General features: G+C 44.5%; 1 protein-coding gene across 3 annotated transcripts in view; it reads right to left on the minus strand.

Annotated features, from left to right (window-relative positions):
* The window catches only part of LOC145346474 (coiled-coil domain-containing protein 102A-like), a 462,196-nt gene that overhangs the window by 139,718 nt on the left and 303,567 nt on the right, over nucleotides 1-18,911 (minus strand). For 2 of the 3 annotated variants that reach the window (XM_080193782.1, XM_080193783.1), the window contains exon 8: nucleotides 10,428-10,531. In XM_080193782.1, the coding sequence (XP_080049908.1) occupies nucleotides 10,428-10,531 (104 nt within the window). Of the gene's footprint in view, nucleotides 1-10,423; nucleotides 10,532-18,911 lie in introns of those variants that run through there. The other variant, XM_080193784.1, reaches the window with a different exon arrangement.

The raw sequence follows: 18,911 nt of genomic DNA on the forward strand, positions 1-18,911 counted from the left end.
AGCTGTGATGCATCTGTAAATCATAAAACCATAGAATCCTTACAGGGCAAAAGGAGGCTATTTGACCCATTGAGTCTGCACCGACCACAGTCCCACTGAGGTCCATTCCTATAACTCCACCTATTTATCCTGCTAATCCCCTGACATTAGTCTGGCCAACCAATCTAATCTGCACATCTTTAGACTGTGAGATGAAACTGGAACACTCATCGGAAAACCACACAGACATGGGAAGAATGTGCAAACTCCACTCAGACAGTGACCCAAGGCCAGAATTGAACCCGGGTCCCTGACACTGCGAGGCAGCAGTGCTAACCACTGTACCATTGTGCCGCTCATAATAAAAGATGCTGCCTATGGCGCATCTGTAAAAATTGGTGAGAGTCATAGCAGACATGCTGAATTTCCTCAGCCTCCTGAGAAAGTAGAAACGTTGATGGGCTTTCTTAACTATAGTGCCAGTGCAAAGGGACCAAAACTTGATTCATGGAGATACTACAGCCATATTGGATTCAAAGAGGTGAAAAGCCAGAAGGTGAAAATTTCTGACCCCTCGCACCAATGGTAACATCCCCCCCCCCCACAATAGTACATTCCCCGGCAGCAAAGGGTGCAGGACATGCCAAACCCAGTAAACGTTGGTGGGACTGGAAGATGCTGCCACTGACCAATGGTGGGTCACCTTGCCACTGCAGCCACAACAGCGGGGGTCGGTGGGGGGGGGGGGGGTGCGCGGTCAGTGGTGGGTGGGGGGCGGTCAGAAAATCCAGAGCAGCTCACAGGCCCAACTACAATGCTATTTTACTGATCTGTTTTTTCCTTCTGTTCCCATAATCAGACGTGACCATAAATGATGTAGAAAGAAAACACAGAGGTCAGTAACCTTTCTTAAACGTGTTCCTCCTACAGGTTAAGGCATGTTGTGCGCACAGTGAAATTAGTCTGTATTCAGCTACAACGTGAAGTTGCTGATTGTTGACAAAAGCAGGATGCTGTTGCCTTATTATTCCCTAATTTCTTGTCCCACGATGAATTTTTCAGCATTGTGCCTGAGTTTGAATTCATTAGATCATTGATCCATTTAAATTGAAGAATTGGTTCTCCGGGGCTGACTTGCGGTGCTGCTGCCATGGAAACAATCCTGTGTTTATTGTAGGACAGTTGCAATCGCAGCTCAGTTGACGTTCAGGAAAAAAAAACCGAGCATGCCAATTTGAAAAGACACTGGTTACCATGACTTCCTTTCGCAGATACTAACCAATATCTAGAACAAGACTTCAGCTGTGCAAAGTTAACAGCAACCTTTTTTTTTGTCTGGTTGTCGTTTTGGTGTTTGGCACATCAGTGCAAGAGTAACAGTCAACTTGGTGCCGCTCTCTATTCCCGATTTTGATATTGTTCACCTGCAATAACTGGGGCAAGTGGGTGGTTAAAATGGCAACTGGACTCTGCCCGCTGTGTTGGCAATATGTTTTTGCCCTCCACCATTTTAACTCAGCATTTTTGGCTTCCTGATGGAGAAATTCTAGTCATTTTTATTTGTTCATGGGAAGATTATGAGGGGCTTGGACAGGGTGGATAGTCAGAAGCTTTTTCCTCGGGTGGAAGAGTCAAATACCAGGGAGCATAGGGTTAAGGTGCCAGTGGCAAGGTTTAGAAGAGATGTCTGAGGCCTTTTTACAAAGAGGGTGATGGGTGCCTGGAACTCGCTGCCGGGGGTGGTTTTGGAAGCAGAAATGATGGTGACTTTTAAGGGGTGTCTTGACAAATACATGAATAGGATGGGAACGGAGGGATATAAGGAGAGGGGGTTTTAGTTCAGTCGGGCAGCATGGTCGGTGCAGGCCTGGAAGGTCAAAGGGTCTGTTCCTGCGCCATAATTTTCTTTGTTCTTTGAATGTGGGCGCCGCTGGTTGGGCCACATTTATTGCCCATCCGTGAGGGCATTTAAGAGTTAACCACTAAGATAAAGGCAAAATACTGCGGATGCTGGAATCTGAAACAAAAACAGAATGTGATGGAAAATCTCAGCAGGTCTGATGGCATCTGTGGAGAGAGAACAGTGCCAACGTTTCAAATCTGGATGACCCTCCTTAAGAGTCAACTACATTGCTGTGGTTCTGGAGTCACATGTAGGCCAGACCAAGTAAGGACAGCAAATTTCCTTGCCCAAAAGACATTAGTGAACCAGATGGACTTTTCCGATATTTGACAACAGTTTAATGGTCACCAGTAGATTCTTAATTCCAGATAATTTTTATTGAATTCGAATTCTACCAATTGCTGTGGCAGGATTTGAACCCGAGTCCCCAGGACATTGATTAAGTTTCTGGATTCGTAGAATCCCTACAGTGCAGAAGGAGGCCATTCGGGCCATCGAGTCTGTACCCACCACAATCCCACTCAGACACTATTCCCACAAACCCACATATTTACCCTGCTAATCTCCTAATACTAGGGTCAATTTAGCATGGCCAATCAACCGAACACACACATCTTTAGACTGTGGGAGGAAACTGGAGCACCTGGAGGAAACCCACACGGACATGTGGAGAATATGCAAACTCCACATTGACAGTGACCCAAGGACAGAATTGAACTCTGGCGCTTTGAGGCAACAGTGCTGATCACTGTGCCACCGTGCCACCCCATTAATAGCCTAGCAATAATATCACCAGACCAATGCCTGCCCTGCGTATCATGGGCTTGGTTTTATATTGCTGTGCTGGTGAGGCGGTGGGGGTGGAGTGGTTATTATAAATAATCAAGCACTATTACCATCAAAATCAGGAACAGAAGTCAGGCTGTTTCTGGGATTTGGGGGATCTGGTGGAAAACAGGATATCACTGCGATGTTCCCAGGGCCACCCTTTTAATTGGCACAGCAGTGGGCTTACTGTCCATTTAAAGATGTTGGGCGGGCTCTCCAAGCTGGAGTGTCAATGATCAGCAAGTACGCTCTGATAGGGGATAAGACAGAGTTTGAAATTGGAGCCCCTTCCCCCACAGCGCTAAAATTAAAATGTAGATGCTGCAGACAGACCATGGGAGAAGCCTCGCTCCAGGATGGCCTGCGAAGGCTCCTGCACCCAGGCAATTAGGAGGCCCCCAGGCCAGCCTGGAGTGCTGGTCCTCTGGCCAGTCAGCAAGAAGCTGCCTCCAAAGCACTTCAGCTGCCCCACCCCACTCTGCCAAACTTGCATCCGTAAAACTGGGCAGGAGGTGAGATGGAGCTGGGGAATTTGGCAGAGTGGGATAATTTGAGCTGAGGTGAGATTGAGTAGGTTGGACCAGGACTCATTGCTCTTGTTTAGAAGAATGAGAGGCAAGCTTTTTGAACAATAAGATTCTCGGGACTTGACAGGATAGATGCTGAAGAGTATGGGAGAGCCTGGGACCAGAGGGCATAGCCTCAGAGTAATGGGCCACCCATTAGGACAGGGATAAGGAGGAATCTCAGAGGGTAGTGAATCTGTGGAATCCTTTACCACAGAGGGCTCTCAAGACTAGGTCATTAGGTATGTTAAAGGCTGAGATAGACAGATTTTTAATTTATCTATGTTCCGGGCAGGGTGGTCATTCACTGGGAGGAAGGTTTCATGTCCAAAGGGGTTCCCAAGGGGGCTCTGTGTTCCTGGGTAGAGAGGGGGTGGTCATTCATTGGATGGGGCAGTTCATGTCCGTGTGGGTTCCCAGGGGGTGGGGTCTATGTTCCTGGCAGAGGGGGAAGGAGCACCCCAATTTTTCAGGAACCCAAGTTGCTGGTGGAATGGGCTCAGTCAGAGCCCGCCTCATCTGCATGACATCATGGGACCCGCCCCTTTCACTTTTCTTTCCCCAAAGTGTTTAAAAATCCGAAGGGAAAAGTCAGCAAGGCTGCTGGCAGGCTACACTTCGCTTTTCCCACCTAGGACAACACTTTTGGAGAAAGAAGTTCAGGAAAGTTCGCCCTATGTTTATTGTCCAGTCCCTGTGTTGTTTATTCGGTTTTGTCTTCATGGATTTTGTATTTTTATACGTCACAATAAAATCTGAAACTAATGCAGTCCAGTCATGTTATATTTCCACAGGCCCACAGCACACACAGGCACATCAACCCTTTCCACATTTATTGCTTGTATTTATGTGGGTGGAGTGGATGGATTAATTTTCTGGATTTTCCCCTTTGAGGGATTTGAATTCTTCGTTGCAGGGTCACCACTATATTGTCCCATAAGGGAGGCCTTCTGTCCCGTTTTGTAAGGTATCCTGTGGTAATCTAATCCTGGGAGTCTGCAAAGTGACTGTGAGGGATTCAAATGGAAATGCACATGTGCGAGGCAACCAGCAAGGACATATCAACAACATAAGTTGCAAGTTTTACTTCCTCAAGACCCATCCTCCCTACCTCTCACAACTCTGCCCCCCCCCCACTCCCTCCACCTCCAACCACTACACACAGTTTTAACTAAATCCTCATCCCTTACTCTCATGGGCAGCAACATGCCACCCCGCAACCCCTCCACCCCATTCCCCCACCCACACCATGGGCCTATAGTCGAAGTGCTCTATCTATTTCATGTGAGTCACGGTCACTCTAGGTAGGCTGATCTCGATTATTTTTTACTTATTCAAAGGATGTGGGCTTCACTGACTGGGCCAGCATTTGAGAAGGTGGTGGTGAACCCGCTGGAGGAACCAATTGGGTCAACCAACCAGCATAACTGATCACAACTGGAAACAACTGGCCTCCTGGAACCAGTTCCAATTTCCGTTGAATTACTGGACACATTGCAGCAGATTTTCAGGGAGAGAAAGAGACCCAAAGGAACAGTGGAATCTTTCCATAATGTGTCAAAGTGCCAAATTCAGTAAGGAAAACGGGCAGGTAGCTCTCCAGTTGCACAGTGGAGTTTTCTCTCCAGATTCTCCGGCACTTAATTTCCCTCTCAATATTCCCACTCCCCCACCCCACAACCATTAGGGTGGTCGCCCCACCAACATCGAGGTGACCCTCCCCTATAGACATCAGGGTGACCTGCACACACAACGGGAATCCCCAACACCCTTAAATCTCCTCAGTGGACTTAGACGTGGCACAGCGCCCCACTCCCCCCTCCTTGGTTGGTACTGTCAGGTTGTAGCCCAGGCAGGTCCTTCTTCCACCCCAATGGTTATACTGACCTTTACGGCCCCCGATGGGTTCACCACGACTGCTTCACATTTTGCAGAAGTTGACGAGGGGGGAGTTCCCTCCCTTGGGAGATGGGGGATGGGCATATGTCAGGGAAGCTCTTTAAAACATGGAAGTGTGTTTAAATATATCTAAAAGGGTTGCTTCACTGGCATCAAGCAGGGGAAATTCGGGAACAAAATCTTGACAGCAAGTTTCTCATTCCCACAGTCTCATGGGATTTTTCACCGGCATTGCCACTTTTGCCCACGGCAAACAACGGTTGAAATTCCCCCATGATGCATAAGAAAAAAAGTGTTAAATTTGGCATTACCAATATTTCCAAAACATTATTTTAAAGTTTATTCATTAGTGCCACAAATAAGATTACATAAACACTGCAGTGAAGTTACTATGAAAATCCCCTAATCGCCACACTCCAGCACCTGTTTGGGTACACTGAGGGAGAATTTAACATGGCCAATGCACATAACCTGCACATCTTTCAGACTATAGGAGGAAACCAGAGCACCCAGAGGAAACCCACACAGACACAGAGAGACACACTGTGCAGGCTCCGTACAGACAGTGACCCAAGCGAAGAATCAAACCTGGTCCCTAGGCACTGCTAACCACTGTGCCACATGTAGGATAGAGACGCCACACTTCTTATAGTATAAATCCAGGGCCAGAGCAATTGATTCATAGACATTAACACATAATGTGCTATAATTTTCTCTATTCTTTGTTCAATATCACCTTGTTTAAAGAGTATTCGATTAGTTATTCGACATCCTGTTGAGAGTTTAACAGAAAATGAATGCAGAAAAGCACAACCTCGTGACAATCATGATGAGGTGAAGGATGAGATGCCATTTTCACGAAGCAATTTGCAAGATATCTCATCCTTACCATAAGTTGCTGACTGCATTTGCATATTAATAACACTCTGCAAGTTCAGCAGCTGTTAACTTTTTAGCAATTTCAAGCCCACAAATTGAACCTAAAGCCTGGTTTGTCACTACAGTTCAGACAATTAGCTTCCTGTGCTGAAAAAGCAGATCACTTTGTGCAAGATATTGTGGGCGAGATTCTCCGGCCTCCCAGCCGCGTGTTTCCCGCTGGCACATTGTTTGCTAGCGGCGGAATATCTAGTCCCACTGCTGTCGATGGGAATTCTCCTTGACGTCGACTGATGCCAGCGGGAAACTCACGGGCAGGGATGCGCTGCCGGCGGGACCGGAGAATCCCATTCAGCCAGAGAATTCCAGCCATTTTCGTTCAAGATTAGTGGTGCTGTATAAAGCAAAATGTAATACTGTACCAAAATAGATCTTGGATTTCTGGTGTTTGCATGCAATCAAGCATTATCCGGGCTAAAATCTATCTCCGCACAATGCATTTGCAGCTAGTTTTAAGTTATGTTACACTATAGCAAAATGGTGTTCGTGCTATTTACCACGACTGCAAAGTCAGCAATGCAAGAGATAAAATGTAACCTTTCATATCTCACTTATTCATTTTATGTATCCATTAAGTCACAGGCACTGTAGGAAAAAAAGCATTGTCATTTCCCTTGTGGTGAATAAATTGGGATATTCAATTCATCCTGAAGCTAATACCTACCTTGCAGTGATATAAGCAGGGTAAACGTGCATCGCTGATTAACTTGCAGAAGTACATCAACTTCTCCCTTAATACTTTTTCCTTATACCAATCAGGACAAAAAGTATTTTTTGAAAGAAGGTAGTGAGTCAAGCATTCCCAGAAGGAAATGCTCCTCATTGCAGACTGCAATACATATTTCTTATTTTTATCCACTGAATATTCTTCTCAAAACTCAAATTCTTGGATGGCCTGTGCAGAAGGTGAGAAGTCTCACAACACCAGGTTAAAGTCCAACAGGTTTATTTGGTAGCACAAGCCACCAGCTTTTGGAGCGATGCCCTTTCATCAGGTAAGTGGGAGTTCTGTTCATAAACAGGGCATATAAAGACACAAACTCAAACAAACTTGGTTTAGTTACAAATAAAATTTGGTAGTGTGCTACCAAATAAACCTGTTGGACTTTAACCTGCTGTTGTGAGACTTCTTACTGTGTTTACCCCAGTCTAACGCCAGCATTTCCACATCTGTGGAGAAGGAGCAGTTAAAAGCTGAGTGTAAACAGTTGTATAATGCAGTCCTTCATGTTAAGTCTAAATGGAATCATCTTTTTGCAGCAGTACGCTTTAACTATTCATATATTAAACAGAAGACAGAAAACAAGTATTTTAAAGGCAACAGAATCATTCAGAACTGCTCTGCAGTGTCAGTCTTATTTGAGACCCGAGTGAGAGCATTTAAACTGAAAGGAATAAGGCAGATATAACATCATGGACCGCCAAACATTTAATCAGAACTTGATTGATGTATTGATAATCAGGAAATTCAGGTATTTAGAATACGTGGTGTGAATGGGAAGAAGATGCGCAGAAAGAACATTGGAAAATGATGCACAAGGAAGACCCAAGAAAGCACAGACATCAGAATTTGGACCAGTCTCTCCATGGGACAGGCGATGAGGGCAGCAAAGAATCAGTGAAGAAAGATTGTTCATAGTATGGCCAACCCTCGGATCAAAGACAAGACATGGGTCAGCATGATGGCACAAGAGGTCAGCACTGTTGCCTCACAGCGCCAGGGACCCTCGTTCAACTTCTGCCTTGGGTAACTGTCAGTGTGGTGTTTGCACACTCTCCCCGTGTCTGGGTGGGTTTCCTCCAGGTGCTCCGGTTTTCTCCCACATTCCAAAGATGTGTGGGTTAGGTTGATTGGCCACACTAAGTTGCCCCTTGGTGTCAGGGTAAATATGTGGGGTTGCAGTGTTAGGGACTGGGTGAGATTATTGTCAGTGCAGATTTGATGAGTCGAGTGGCCTCCTTCTGCATTGTAGGGATTCTATGATTTTAAGAAAAACCTATAATATCATTATGATATTGTACTTCCATTTCTATTCCCACGTCTGATATAAAAATATGCCCGTCATACACAGGAGTCTTTGGCTTTTTGAAACCCGTTTGTAATGTTGCACTACCACATCCACAAATAGTATAAGGGTAGAATTGGCTGTATTGCGTCTGTCTAGAATTTGTTCTTGACCTACTGCCAGCATTCCAGTTCCATCCTACATCCTTGGAACAACAAACAAAAGGTGACAATCTGTTTCATCAAAAGCTTGTTTGAACTGTTACTTTCAGTCTTGGAAAGGAATGCATTTACTATTGTGGCATATCTGCCTACAATTAGTCTAATATAAACTTGAATTTTATGTTCGGGACGTGCTGAAGGTCAGTGCGGGTGGATGTGGAACCCGTTCCTGCCTGAGATTGTGCTGTCAACGTGATATCAATCTGGCTAATGAATGGCCATCCAGAATGGAACACGCTCTGTGAAAGACTGAACTTTGGTGGGGAGGACGGAAGAATGCTGGCACAAAGAAAAGGATGGCACAGTGGCTGGCACTGCTACCTCACAGCATCCAGGGAACTGGGTTCGATTCCCGGCTTGGGTCACTGTCTATGCGGAGTTGGTACATTTTCCCTTTGTCAGTATGGGTTTCGTCCGGGTGCCCCAGAACATTGGTGCATTGGCCCCGTGCTAAATTCTCCCTCAGTGTATCCGAACAGGCACCAGAGTGTGACAACTAGAGGATTTTCACAGCAGCTTCATTGCAGTGTTGACGTAAGCCTGCTTGTGACACGAAAAAATACACTTAAACTTCTTTGCGGGCCGGTGGCTCTGATGTATTCCCTCAGGGGACAGCCACTGCGGAGCTGTCTGAGGGAGCTGTAGACCTGTAAAAAATAAGTATCAGCGGAAAAACTGTGCCTATGCAGCAAAATCATACATAGACCTCCATCCCCAGATATATTTTTTTAACTGTATTTGAGCCATGGATCAAGGTTGCAGCTAAAATGTAAAGGCCACCAGCCAACCGTAAAGACAGGCCGGCAACATAAAATCACAGTCAGTTGCTGTTTAATTCATTTCACTTGGCATCCTGATTGTCACTGGGCGATCTTCTGGCTTGCATGCTGCCCACCACCCAAAATATAGCACAATGACACAACGGCATCAGGGCACTTGCTGACATCGTCACGTGTGAGTTTACATGCTTCCGGCTCAGCTTCGCACCTGAACTTTATACATAAAAATTTGGCCAATCTGATAAGTTTGTGAGATGGACGTGGCTAAATCAGAGATTCACAAAGTGTGGTGCAGGACACAGCATCACGTGTTAATGACAGGTGTCCAGGTATTCCCAATGTTCTGGGTGCTAATTTAGGAGCAGTGCCTTTGGTAAGGTTCTGATCCAAAACTCACCCCAGATAGTGAAATGTACCTTATGATGTCTCCCGATCTGTATAAGATATGTACATTGAGAAGCAAAAACATACTTTCTCTGCTACAATTTGCTAACAGGATTGTGTTCTACGATCTAATCAATCACTAAAGCTTGATCCAAACTCAAACCTTTGGGCGCAATCTTACCATTCACACCACACACCTCCTGCAGCGAGATCGGAGAATTTGGTGACCAGCCACACTTCCGTTCACTGCTGCCATGAGCAGTAGTCAGATTTAGGCCATGGTCTCTTACAGTAAAGCAGTAACCTTCCATCTTATATGCTGTTTTAACCATGTGCAATAAATATCAAAGTATTCCGGAAGTTTAACCTTTTCTGGTTACAATTTACCGGACAACATTTCCCCTTTTTCACTCAGTGTTCGCTTCCGGTTAGTTTACTGAGCAGTGCTGCAATCACAAGGATATATAACCAGTCTAGACCACTTGGAGTAAGCGGCAATGGGAAGCAAACCTTCCATTTTGTGTTCTTGACATAGTGAAAAGATGTTCACCATTTCCCCACTGACTACAATCAGAAATTCAGTAGCAGCGGATTGCGGATACAAATTTGTATCACAAAAGAGAACTTGCGATGTTAATGCACTAAATATTAATGCACTAAAAATATTACTGAAGCACTCTGCTGAGACCCTTTAATGTTGGATTATATTCAATTTCCCATCAAGTTCAGCTTGGTCATTGGCTTTTGACTCTGTTGTCACTTCTTTGCGCATCACAGTCTTACCACCCAACATGTTCAATGACGAAAGCCAGAATTCCTTCTGCATGTCCCTCAACACGGATGGCATCGACTTAATCGACCTAATGACACTACGTGGCTTACGCTATCGGTCTTCTGTCTCTTGATTACTCATGGTGACTTACCTGGTCTGCAAGTGATCAAATTGCACTTGAAGGTTGTCGTTTAATTCCGTTTGTTCATCTAAGGAACGCTGCAACTTCCTGATCTGGTTTAGTGAGTCATCCAGCTGAATGAGAGAAATAAAAAGCATTAAGAAAGGAGCCTTGGAACAGAAACTGAGGTACAGGAAAACATGTCACTGGGTACAGTTGAGAATGTAATGCACCATTTGCTGCCTTTCCAAACTGCTATTCTAATCTAGGATTGACATAATGAGATCAAAATATAAAGAGGACATGAATGAAACTCATGTTTCGATGGGCCAGGTGCCCTGGTTCCAGAGCCAAGATTGTGACAGCAATGGACCTTTCCAGGACATAAACCTACAAGGACTAGAGGGCACAGCCTCAAAATAAGGGGGAAGTCAATTAAGAACAGAGTTGAGGAGGAACTTCTTCTCAGTGAATCTTTGGAATTCTCTGCCCATTGAAGCAGTGGAGGCTACCTCGTTAAATATGTTTAAGTCACACGTAGATAGATTTCTGATCAATAAGGGAATTAAGGGTGATGGGGAGCAGGCAGGTAAGTGGAAGGAACCACTTTCAGATCAGCCATGAATGGAAGGGCAGGCTCAAGGGGCTAGATGGCCTACTCCTACTTCTTATGTTCTTATGTTCACTGGGCATGGTGGCACAGTGGTTAGCACTGCTGCCTCACAGCCCCAGGGATCCAGGTTCAATTCCAGCCTTGTGTGACTGCATGGAATTTGTATGTTCTCCCCATGTCTGCATTGGTTTTCTCTGGGTGCTCCGGTTTCCTCCCACAGTCCAATGATGTGCAGATTAGGTGGATTATTCATGCTGAATGTGTGGCTTTATGAGGATAGGGCGGGGAAGACAACCTGGTTAAGATACTCTGTCAGAGATTCGGTGAAGACTTGATAGGCCATTGAGCCTCCTTCTGCACTGTAGGGATTCTATGATTTGATAAACCTTCAAGAGAATTCAGCTTAAACTATACAAAGAAGCAAACTGAACATGTCACACAAGAGAGTGCACATTAAATGCAATCATACTGATAACTCAACAAAACTGATGACAAAAGACTAGGTAACTTAAATTATAGAGATTTTCACAACTATTTTTTCAGATTTATATTCTGTTATGGACAGGACTGATTGCTCCTCTCACCACTCATCTCTTAACTAAAAGTTTTTTTTTTATTTGCTTTCCCCTTTGAAAGCATTTGTGTGTTTTCCAACCCCTCAGCCTTAGTGGAATCCAGTATTAATAACCCCACAGCAAACCCACGGACGAGTTCAGAGGGTTACTTTATCTTCAGACACCAAAAATGCAGCAGTGAGTTGTGCTACGATGTGGAGGTTGTTCCCCTTTAAGAAGTAACGTTGAATCCCCCAAAGAGGACGATCTCACCTTGCAATCTGTTAAGAGTGTGTGGGAAGGTGTGCACTGTCCTTCAGTAACATTTAGATGTTAACTAACATACATACCTGACACTCATTTTAAAATGAGCATTTAACAATCTTTTATTTAACAGGGAACAAACAAATAACAAACCAATGAAATAAGTTTCTACTGTTCAAATAAATACAATATTCATTCATTAACCAAAACTATAATAATAGAATTCTGTCACGCTCAAATAATACAACCAGGTTTTGTAGCTTTCGGAAACTTTTGGAGTGCTTCAGTGGATTCCCTCTGTGAATTCTTTTTGATTTGGTACCTCTCGCTGGTTAGATGGTGTGTCCTCTTAAGGGATATATATACAGCTAGCAGGGTGAAGCTGTTCTCTCCTTTTCAACTTGAGAGATGGCAGTTGCTAACTAACTATTTTTCTCTTGCACTCTCTTTTATACCTGCGATGACTTATCAATTTTCCCACAACAGGATTGGTCTGATTTTTTTCAATATCATCAAATTCAAATCTTATAGATTCTTGGTAGCTGAGTGCATGCTTTAAATTGATTGGGCAAAATTCAAACATTCAAAAGCCTGAAGCCTATCACAAAGGCAGCCCTGTTGTCTGGCCTTGGATTTGGATACAAATGTTTCAGTCAGGGACTCTAATGGGTACTTTGCATTTTAAACCTCCAAGTACTGAAACAAAACACCAACTTTTAAAGGGACCAAGCAATGTTTTGGCCTCTATTATTTTCTTTACATCCTTACAAACTCAACTTCGCAACGTAAGCCCCTGTGCGCTCATAACGGTAAAAGAGGGATCGGGAAAGAAAGATGGGCAAGGACCACAGAGAAAATAATTATTGAATCTGTTCTTCCTTGGGCTGGCAATCAGCATCAGATTGCCACTCCAAGCCCAATTAATCACATTAATCTTTTTTCCAGTCTGTCCCACCTGGCCTTCTAACTTTGGGTGAGATCTGGGCAGTGCAGCTGGTCCCTGAGGTTCAGCATCCAAGTGCAGCTGAGTCAAAGTAAAGGATACTTCCACTTCTCCTTTCTTGTTGCATTAGTTTCTGCAAACCAGATTTGTTTAACGATCCACTGAAATAAAAATGTCCGTGACAGGCCAGGAAGAAAGTAAACGGCCCGGGTAAACAGGCAGGATTTGACGGAAGGAGGAATCGGTGGTCGTGTGGGGGGAGGATTGGAGGTTCAGGGACGTATCGGAGGTTGGGAATTGAAGGGCAGGGATGGGCGATCAGAGGTCAGGGGGTACCTCGGAGGGAGGGGGTCGGACCTGTGAGGACCTCCTCCATTCTTTTCTTAAAGTTGCCTGCTGTGTGTTCGCCTTTGCACAATCTCCCAGTCATGTTGCATTCCAAGAGGAAGACCTACAAATGCACTCATGCCTGGGGGAAGCTGGGTTGTGCAGTTGCCCTGCTGTCAGTAAAATGTACCTCAGCAGGTGCTGTACCAATTCCCATAGACTTTGGAAAGCACCAAAAGTGTGTGGAATTATAACAAATACCAGAAAACATCACCTCGCAACAAATCTGCAGGTAAATGATGATCCCTTTAATGGTGTGGGCCTTTCATGCTGTTTAACATGTGTTCCACAGTGTGAGGTTAAGAGCAGACACTGACTGGTTCACGGAGCACAGAGAACCAAATTGACAGCAGCAGCATCAAAACCAGTTTGCATTACCTGCATATTTCTGGGGGAGGTGAAGTGTGTCTAAGCACCAACCCCTTCACCAAGATGGCATCTAGTGTGCCGCACAACAGAAGGGGCTGTGAGCACAGCCCAGTCCATCATGCAAACCAGCTTCCCATCCACTGACTCCGTCTACACTTCCCGCAACCTCGGAAAGGCAGCCAGCATAATCAAGGACCCTGCGCACCTCAGACGTACTCTGTTCCACCTTCTTCCATCGGAAAAAAAAGCTGAAGAAGTCTGAGATCATGTACCACCCGACTCAAGAACAGCTTCTTCCTGGCTGCCATCAGACTTTTGAGTGGGCCTACCATGTATTAAGCTGATCTTTCTCTAACCCTAACAATGATTGTAACACTCTGAAACCCTCTCCTTTCCTACTCCCCTGTGTACTCTACGAATGGTGCGTTTTGTCTGTAAAGCACACAGGAAACAATACTTTTCATTGTATACCAATGCATGACAATAATAACTCAAATCAAATAAGGTTGCCCATCTACTGTGGAGCATGAAGAACGTTATGGGGCACTCATAAAATGGGTGCTGTCAAATACGATTATTCACCCAGAATCTTTACAGTGCCAAAGAGCCTTGCACTCAACCAAAATGACTTGACAAATATATTTACTGAATATAATAATGTTCTTTATATTAGTAAAAATCTAGGTGCACCAGTACCAGATTTAAGTCTAAATTAATTTAGCTATGGCTTACGGCCACTCAAAATGAGGGGCCACTGAATAAGGGGAGATCTGGACTCAGTATCAAATTTTATCATTATTGATTGTTAAATAAGGAGATATGGGAAAATTACTCTTTTGAATATTTATTTTTCATTCTAATATGACAAAAATATTTATAGAAATGACCACGCAGTTATTAGTCACATTGTGCTCATACAGATAAAACAATAATTAATCACAAAATGTCATAAAAATCCTTTGTCAGATATTGAAGCTGGATAAAATGAAATAACTTGTTCACTTGCCCCTGCTGTTATCCACAAATTATTGGCCAGGATTTTCCATTCCCGCTCATTGTGGGACTGGAATTTCCTGCCCCAAGTTAACAGGCTGCTCTGTCGGATTTTTCACTCTGCCCTCAATGATTCCCACCACAGGGAAGACTGGAAAATCCTAACCATTGTTTCTATCTTAAGTAAGTCCCATATTGAAGTCTCTACTTTTCTATTTCACGTATTACACCCTGTGGTTCCTCCAGCACTGCAGCATCCATTGCCCTTCTGCCCAGGTCGCACAAGGATACCTTCCCTCTTTCGCACAAAGTAAATATCGACATTATCGAACATGTGTGTAAATGCAGCAGCTTAACATTTTCAGAAGGAATATAGTTTAGCTGTTGCCTCAACACCAGTGGGATGATCTTACTGAAAAGGTTCTAAGTCCTGAACAAGCATGAAAACGGGAGAATTTCAGTTCCGCTTTTTTGGCAGGGCAAAAAGTCCAATCTTCTGCCACTCTTCTGTGCCCTCTTCTCTCCCTCTGCCATTGATCCCCTTGCAGAGTAGCAGCGGTTCCCCCTCACGCCAACCAATCACTCTCCATTAGGCCCCACCTTCCTCTGTCACCACCTCCTTGGCACTGCCTGCTGCCTGGTGGGCAGTGTCAAGGTGTCGCTAGGACAGTGCCAGTTGCCCCTTGGGCAGAGTCAGGGGGCCAGGCTGGCACTGCCAGGCTGTCACTGCCCAAGTGGCAGCCCCTTAGCCTTGCCCTCCTGGGAGTCCTCAATGGCCTTTCTTCTACCAGGGTCAGCCCGTCTATTCCCCATGAATCATGAGTAAATCCCACTGGAGTGGAGCGCTCCCAGCAGGAGGGAGAATGCTAGCCGGCTCAGAGACTTCAATCCTGAGCCAGCTAAACAGACGGAAATTCAAATTTCCACATTGAAATAAGCTCCATGCCTGAAAATCTTGATCACAGAGATCCACAGAGGCCATGATGCTCAGCGGGAAGCCCGCAAAACAGCCTCGACCCGTATCATTGCTAGAGCAATGTTTATTTATAGGTTAAAACTATACAGAGGTTTGCAGCCTCATGACTGCAATCAACTCCCGAGATGACTCTTGAGTACAGATGCTTGCATTACCAGAGTCATCCCCCACTCTGCTCCCCAACCGGTTCCCCAGGTCATGTGAATTTAGTCTGTAGATTGATCCTTAAAGAGACAATCACCATAGATGCTGTTTGAACTTGGTCATGTAATCTTGTGGTGCAAGTTGAATCTAAAATTACCCGTACATAGAGAAACAGGAGTTTGTTTGCAGGCTTTTCTACCTTTCTGATATGCGTTCTGAATAGGATTTTAATGATTGCTTACAAATGTGAAGAACCATTTTTGAAAGTGGTTCTACACTAATGTTGGCTGGTCTTGGCAGTTTTGAAAGATATAATACAAAACACTGCAGCAATCATAGAATCCCTACAGTACAGAAGGAGGCCATTCGGCCCATTGAGTCTGTACTAACCACAATCCCATCCTGGGTCAATTCCCGTAACCCCTGCCAATCGTCCTGACACTAGGGGCAATTTAGCATGGCCAGTCAACCAAACCCTTTGGAGTGTGGGAGGAAACCAGAGCACCCGGAGGAAACCCATGCAGACATGGGGAGAGTGTGCAATCTCCACACAGACAGTGACCGAGGCCAGAATTGAACCTGGGTCCTTGGCGCTATGAGGCAGCAGTGCTAACCACTGTGCCACCCACAATGGTTTCTGCAAACCAGCTCCTGGCATTTTTTTTAAACGTTAATCAACGTGTTGTTAAATTTGCCCTTGGATTGATTAGTCTTCTCAACTGCAAGTTCAATTTCATCATCTATCTCCCAGACTAATTAGTATTGTGCCTCAGGTTGACTTATATGAACTGCCTGAGACATGGCTGTCATTTTGAGTGTTCATTTCAGTGCAAGCAGGGTCATTGGATATTTTTAAGACAGAGTTAGATCGAGTTTTGATTAACAAGGGAGCCTAAGGGTATAAGGCCGAGATAGGAAAGGAGAAGCTATAACCAGCTCAGATACCTTATCAACTAGCAGAACAGGCTCGACTCCTGCTCCAAGTTCATATGTTGGAGAACAGAGTAATCACAGACAAAAACGTTGTAAACAATTTTTCCTTTTTGGTTGACTTAGATTTCTTGCAAAAACGGCTGTATAAAACTTCTTTATCAAAGAATTGTAGAATCCCTACAGTTCTGAAGGAGGTCACTCAGCCCATTGAGTCTGCACTGACAATATTTCCCACTCAGACCCCATCCTGGTAATCCTACATATTTACTCTACCCTGACACTAATGGGCAATTTAGCAAAGCCAAGCAACCTAACCCGCACATTTTTAGATGAATGACTATCCTGAAGATGTTGATTTTAACCTCACTGGGGAAATGGAGCACTTCCCATGCTGATATTAAGGAAAGTTATGCAGATAAAGAACACTGAAGCCACCAGGACCGTATCAGGTGATCATTCGAGTCATCTTCATTCAGTCAGCATTCCCAAATATAGAGATTACGGGTGGGATTTTCCAGCCGCACTTGCCCCAAGACCAGGAAATCCCACTCGAGGTCAATGGACCTTTGCACGGTCCGTGTCCCACCCGCTATGATTCCCATGGTCAGCGGGACAGGAAAATTCTGCTCAATATTGTGGCTACTTCTGAGTCCACTGGGAATCCGCTACTCAGAGGAAAGGTTGTTTTATCTTCACTGAAAAACATCAAGACTGAACTGCGGACAACAGTGTTGCTGGGAAAGTTATCCACCGTAAGCATTCTGTGCAGTGGAAGTGATCAACTTCATATCTTATCACCAAATGACATCGTCAATGACTTTACTGTGCAGACTCTGCACATTCACCCTGTGTCTGCGTGGGTTTTCTCCAGGTACTCCAGTTTCCTCCAACAGTCTGAAAGATGTGCTGGTTAGGTGCACTGGCCATCTTAAATTTTCCCAAACAGGCACTGGAGTGCAGCGGCTAGGGGATTTTCACAGTAAATTAATTACAGTGTTAAGGTAAGCCTACTTGTGACACTAATAAATAAACTTTAAACTTTAACAAAAAGTCATAAAATAAAATGTTTTAAATTTTTAACTCCAGGTGATGTGCAAACAGACATACCTTCAGTCACTAATTCCATTTTGTGAGCTGTTAATTTGTGTAACAGCTTTTCTGTTTGTGTTGGTAAAATGTCTCCATTTACAATAAAATCATGAAAGCATTTTAATTTGAAAGTGTTACACAATGCAAACAGGTGCTTTTCCAAGATATATTTTGATTAAGTTATAATTTTTTATTTGTGCCTTTGTCTATCTGCAAATATCAGAAGGGATCTTATTTTTGACACAAGATTTTCAGTGTCCTTTCTGTGTACTTTAGCGTGTGGGACCTCCTAAGCTTGACATAGCTCAGCTTGCCATAATCCAGCACTGAGCTGATGGAGTCATATGAGAGGATTCTCTAGCCTCCCTGCAACTTGTTTTCACGGCGGGAGGCAGTGCACCATTTGGTTAAAGCAGGATCATCTGGCCCCATTGCGGTCAATGGGATTTCCCACTGACTGCACCCCACACCGCCAGGAAGCCGTTGGCAGGTGTGCGCCATAAGTGGAGCCAGAAGATTTTACTGACAATAATAGCCAGAGAATTCCAGCCATACAGTTTTATAGCACAGAACAAGGCCTTTTGTCCCATCATTGTCCGCTCCAGTCATCAAGCACCTATCTATTCTGATTCCACTTTCCAATACTTGGTCCGTAGTCTTGTAATCTATGGTCTTTCAAGTGCTCATCTAAGCGTTCCTCAAATCTTTTGAATGGACCTACCTTACATTGATCTTCCTCTACACCCCAGCTATGACTGTAACACTATCTTCTACACTCTGTCCTTTTTCTCTCCCCTATGTACTCTATGAATGGTATGGTTTATCTGTATAGCGTGCAAGAGCAATACTTTTCACTGTATCCCGATACATGTAACAATAATAAATCAAGTTAAAAATCAAATAAAAATGCCGTGAGTTGAACCAACTCAAAAGTTTATGCTGTCCAAAAGGAGGACAGGATTCACAAACCAATTCAACTGACTTTGGATACTGAACTGCTTCACCTCCTCAAACTCAGATCAACCTTGGGGATGCAACCAGGGCCAGTTTAGAGGCATGTGGAATAAATGGGGAGACATAGCCCACTCCCCATCCCACCCCCCTCTGCCACCACCACCTCAAGATCTTCTCACCCAGACGCCAACAAGCAGTAAAACAACTCAGTTGTACTGATAACAAACGGTGTGGAATAGCAAGCTAACTGAGGAATGTTGAGCAGTAGCCAGCATTTTTCATAGCCGCATTTTAT

This window comes from Carcharhinus amblyrhynchos, chromosome 8 (genome assembly GCF_965287045.1).
Source record: "Carcharhinus amblyrhynchos chromosome 8, sCarAmb.v2.hapA, whole genome shotgun sequence".
Taxonomy (NCBI): domain Eukaryota; kingdom Metazoa; phylum Chordata; class Chondrichthyes; order Carcharhiniformes; family Carcharhinidae; genus Carcharhinus; species Carcharhinus amblyrhynchos.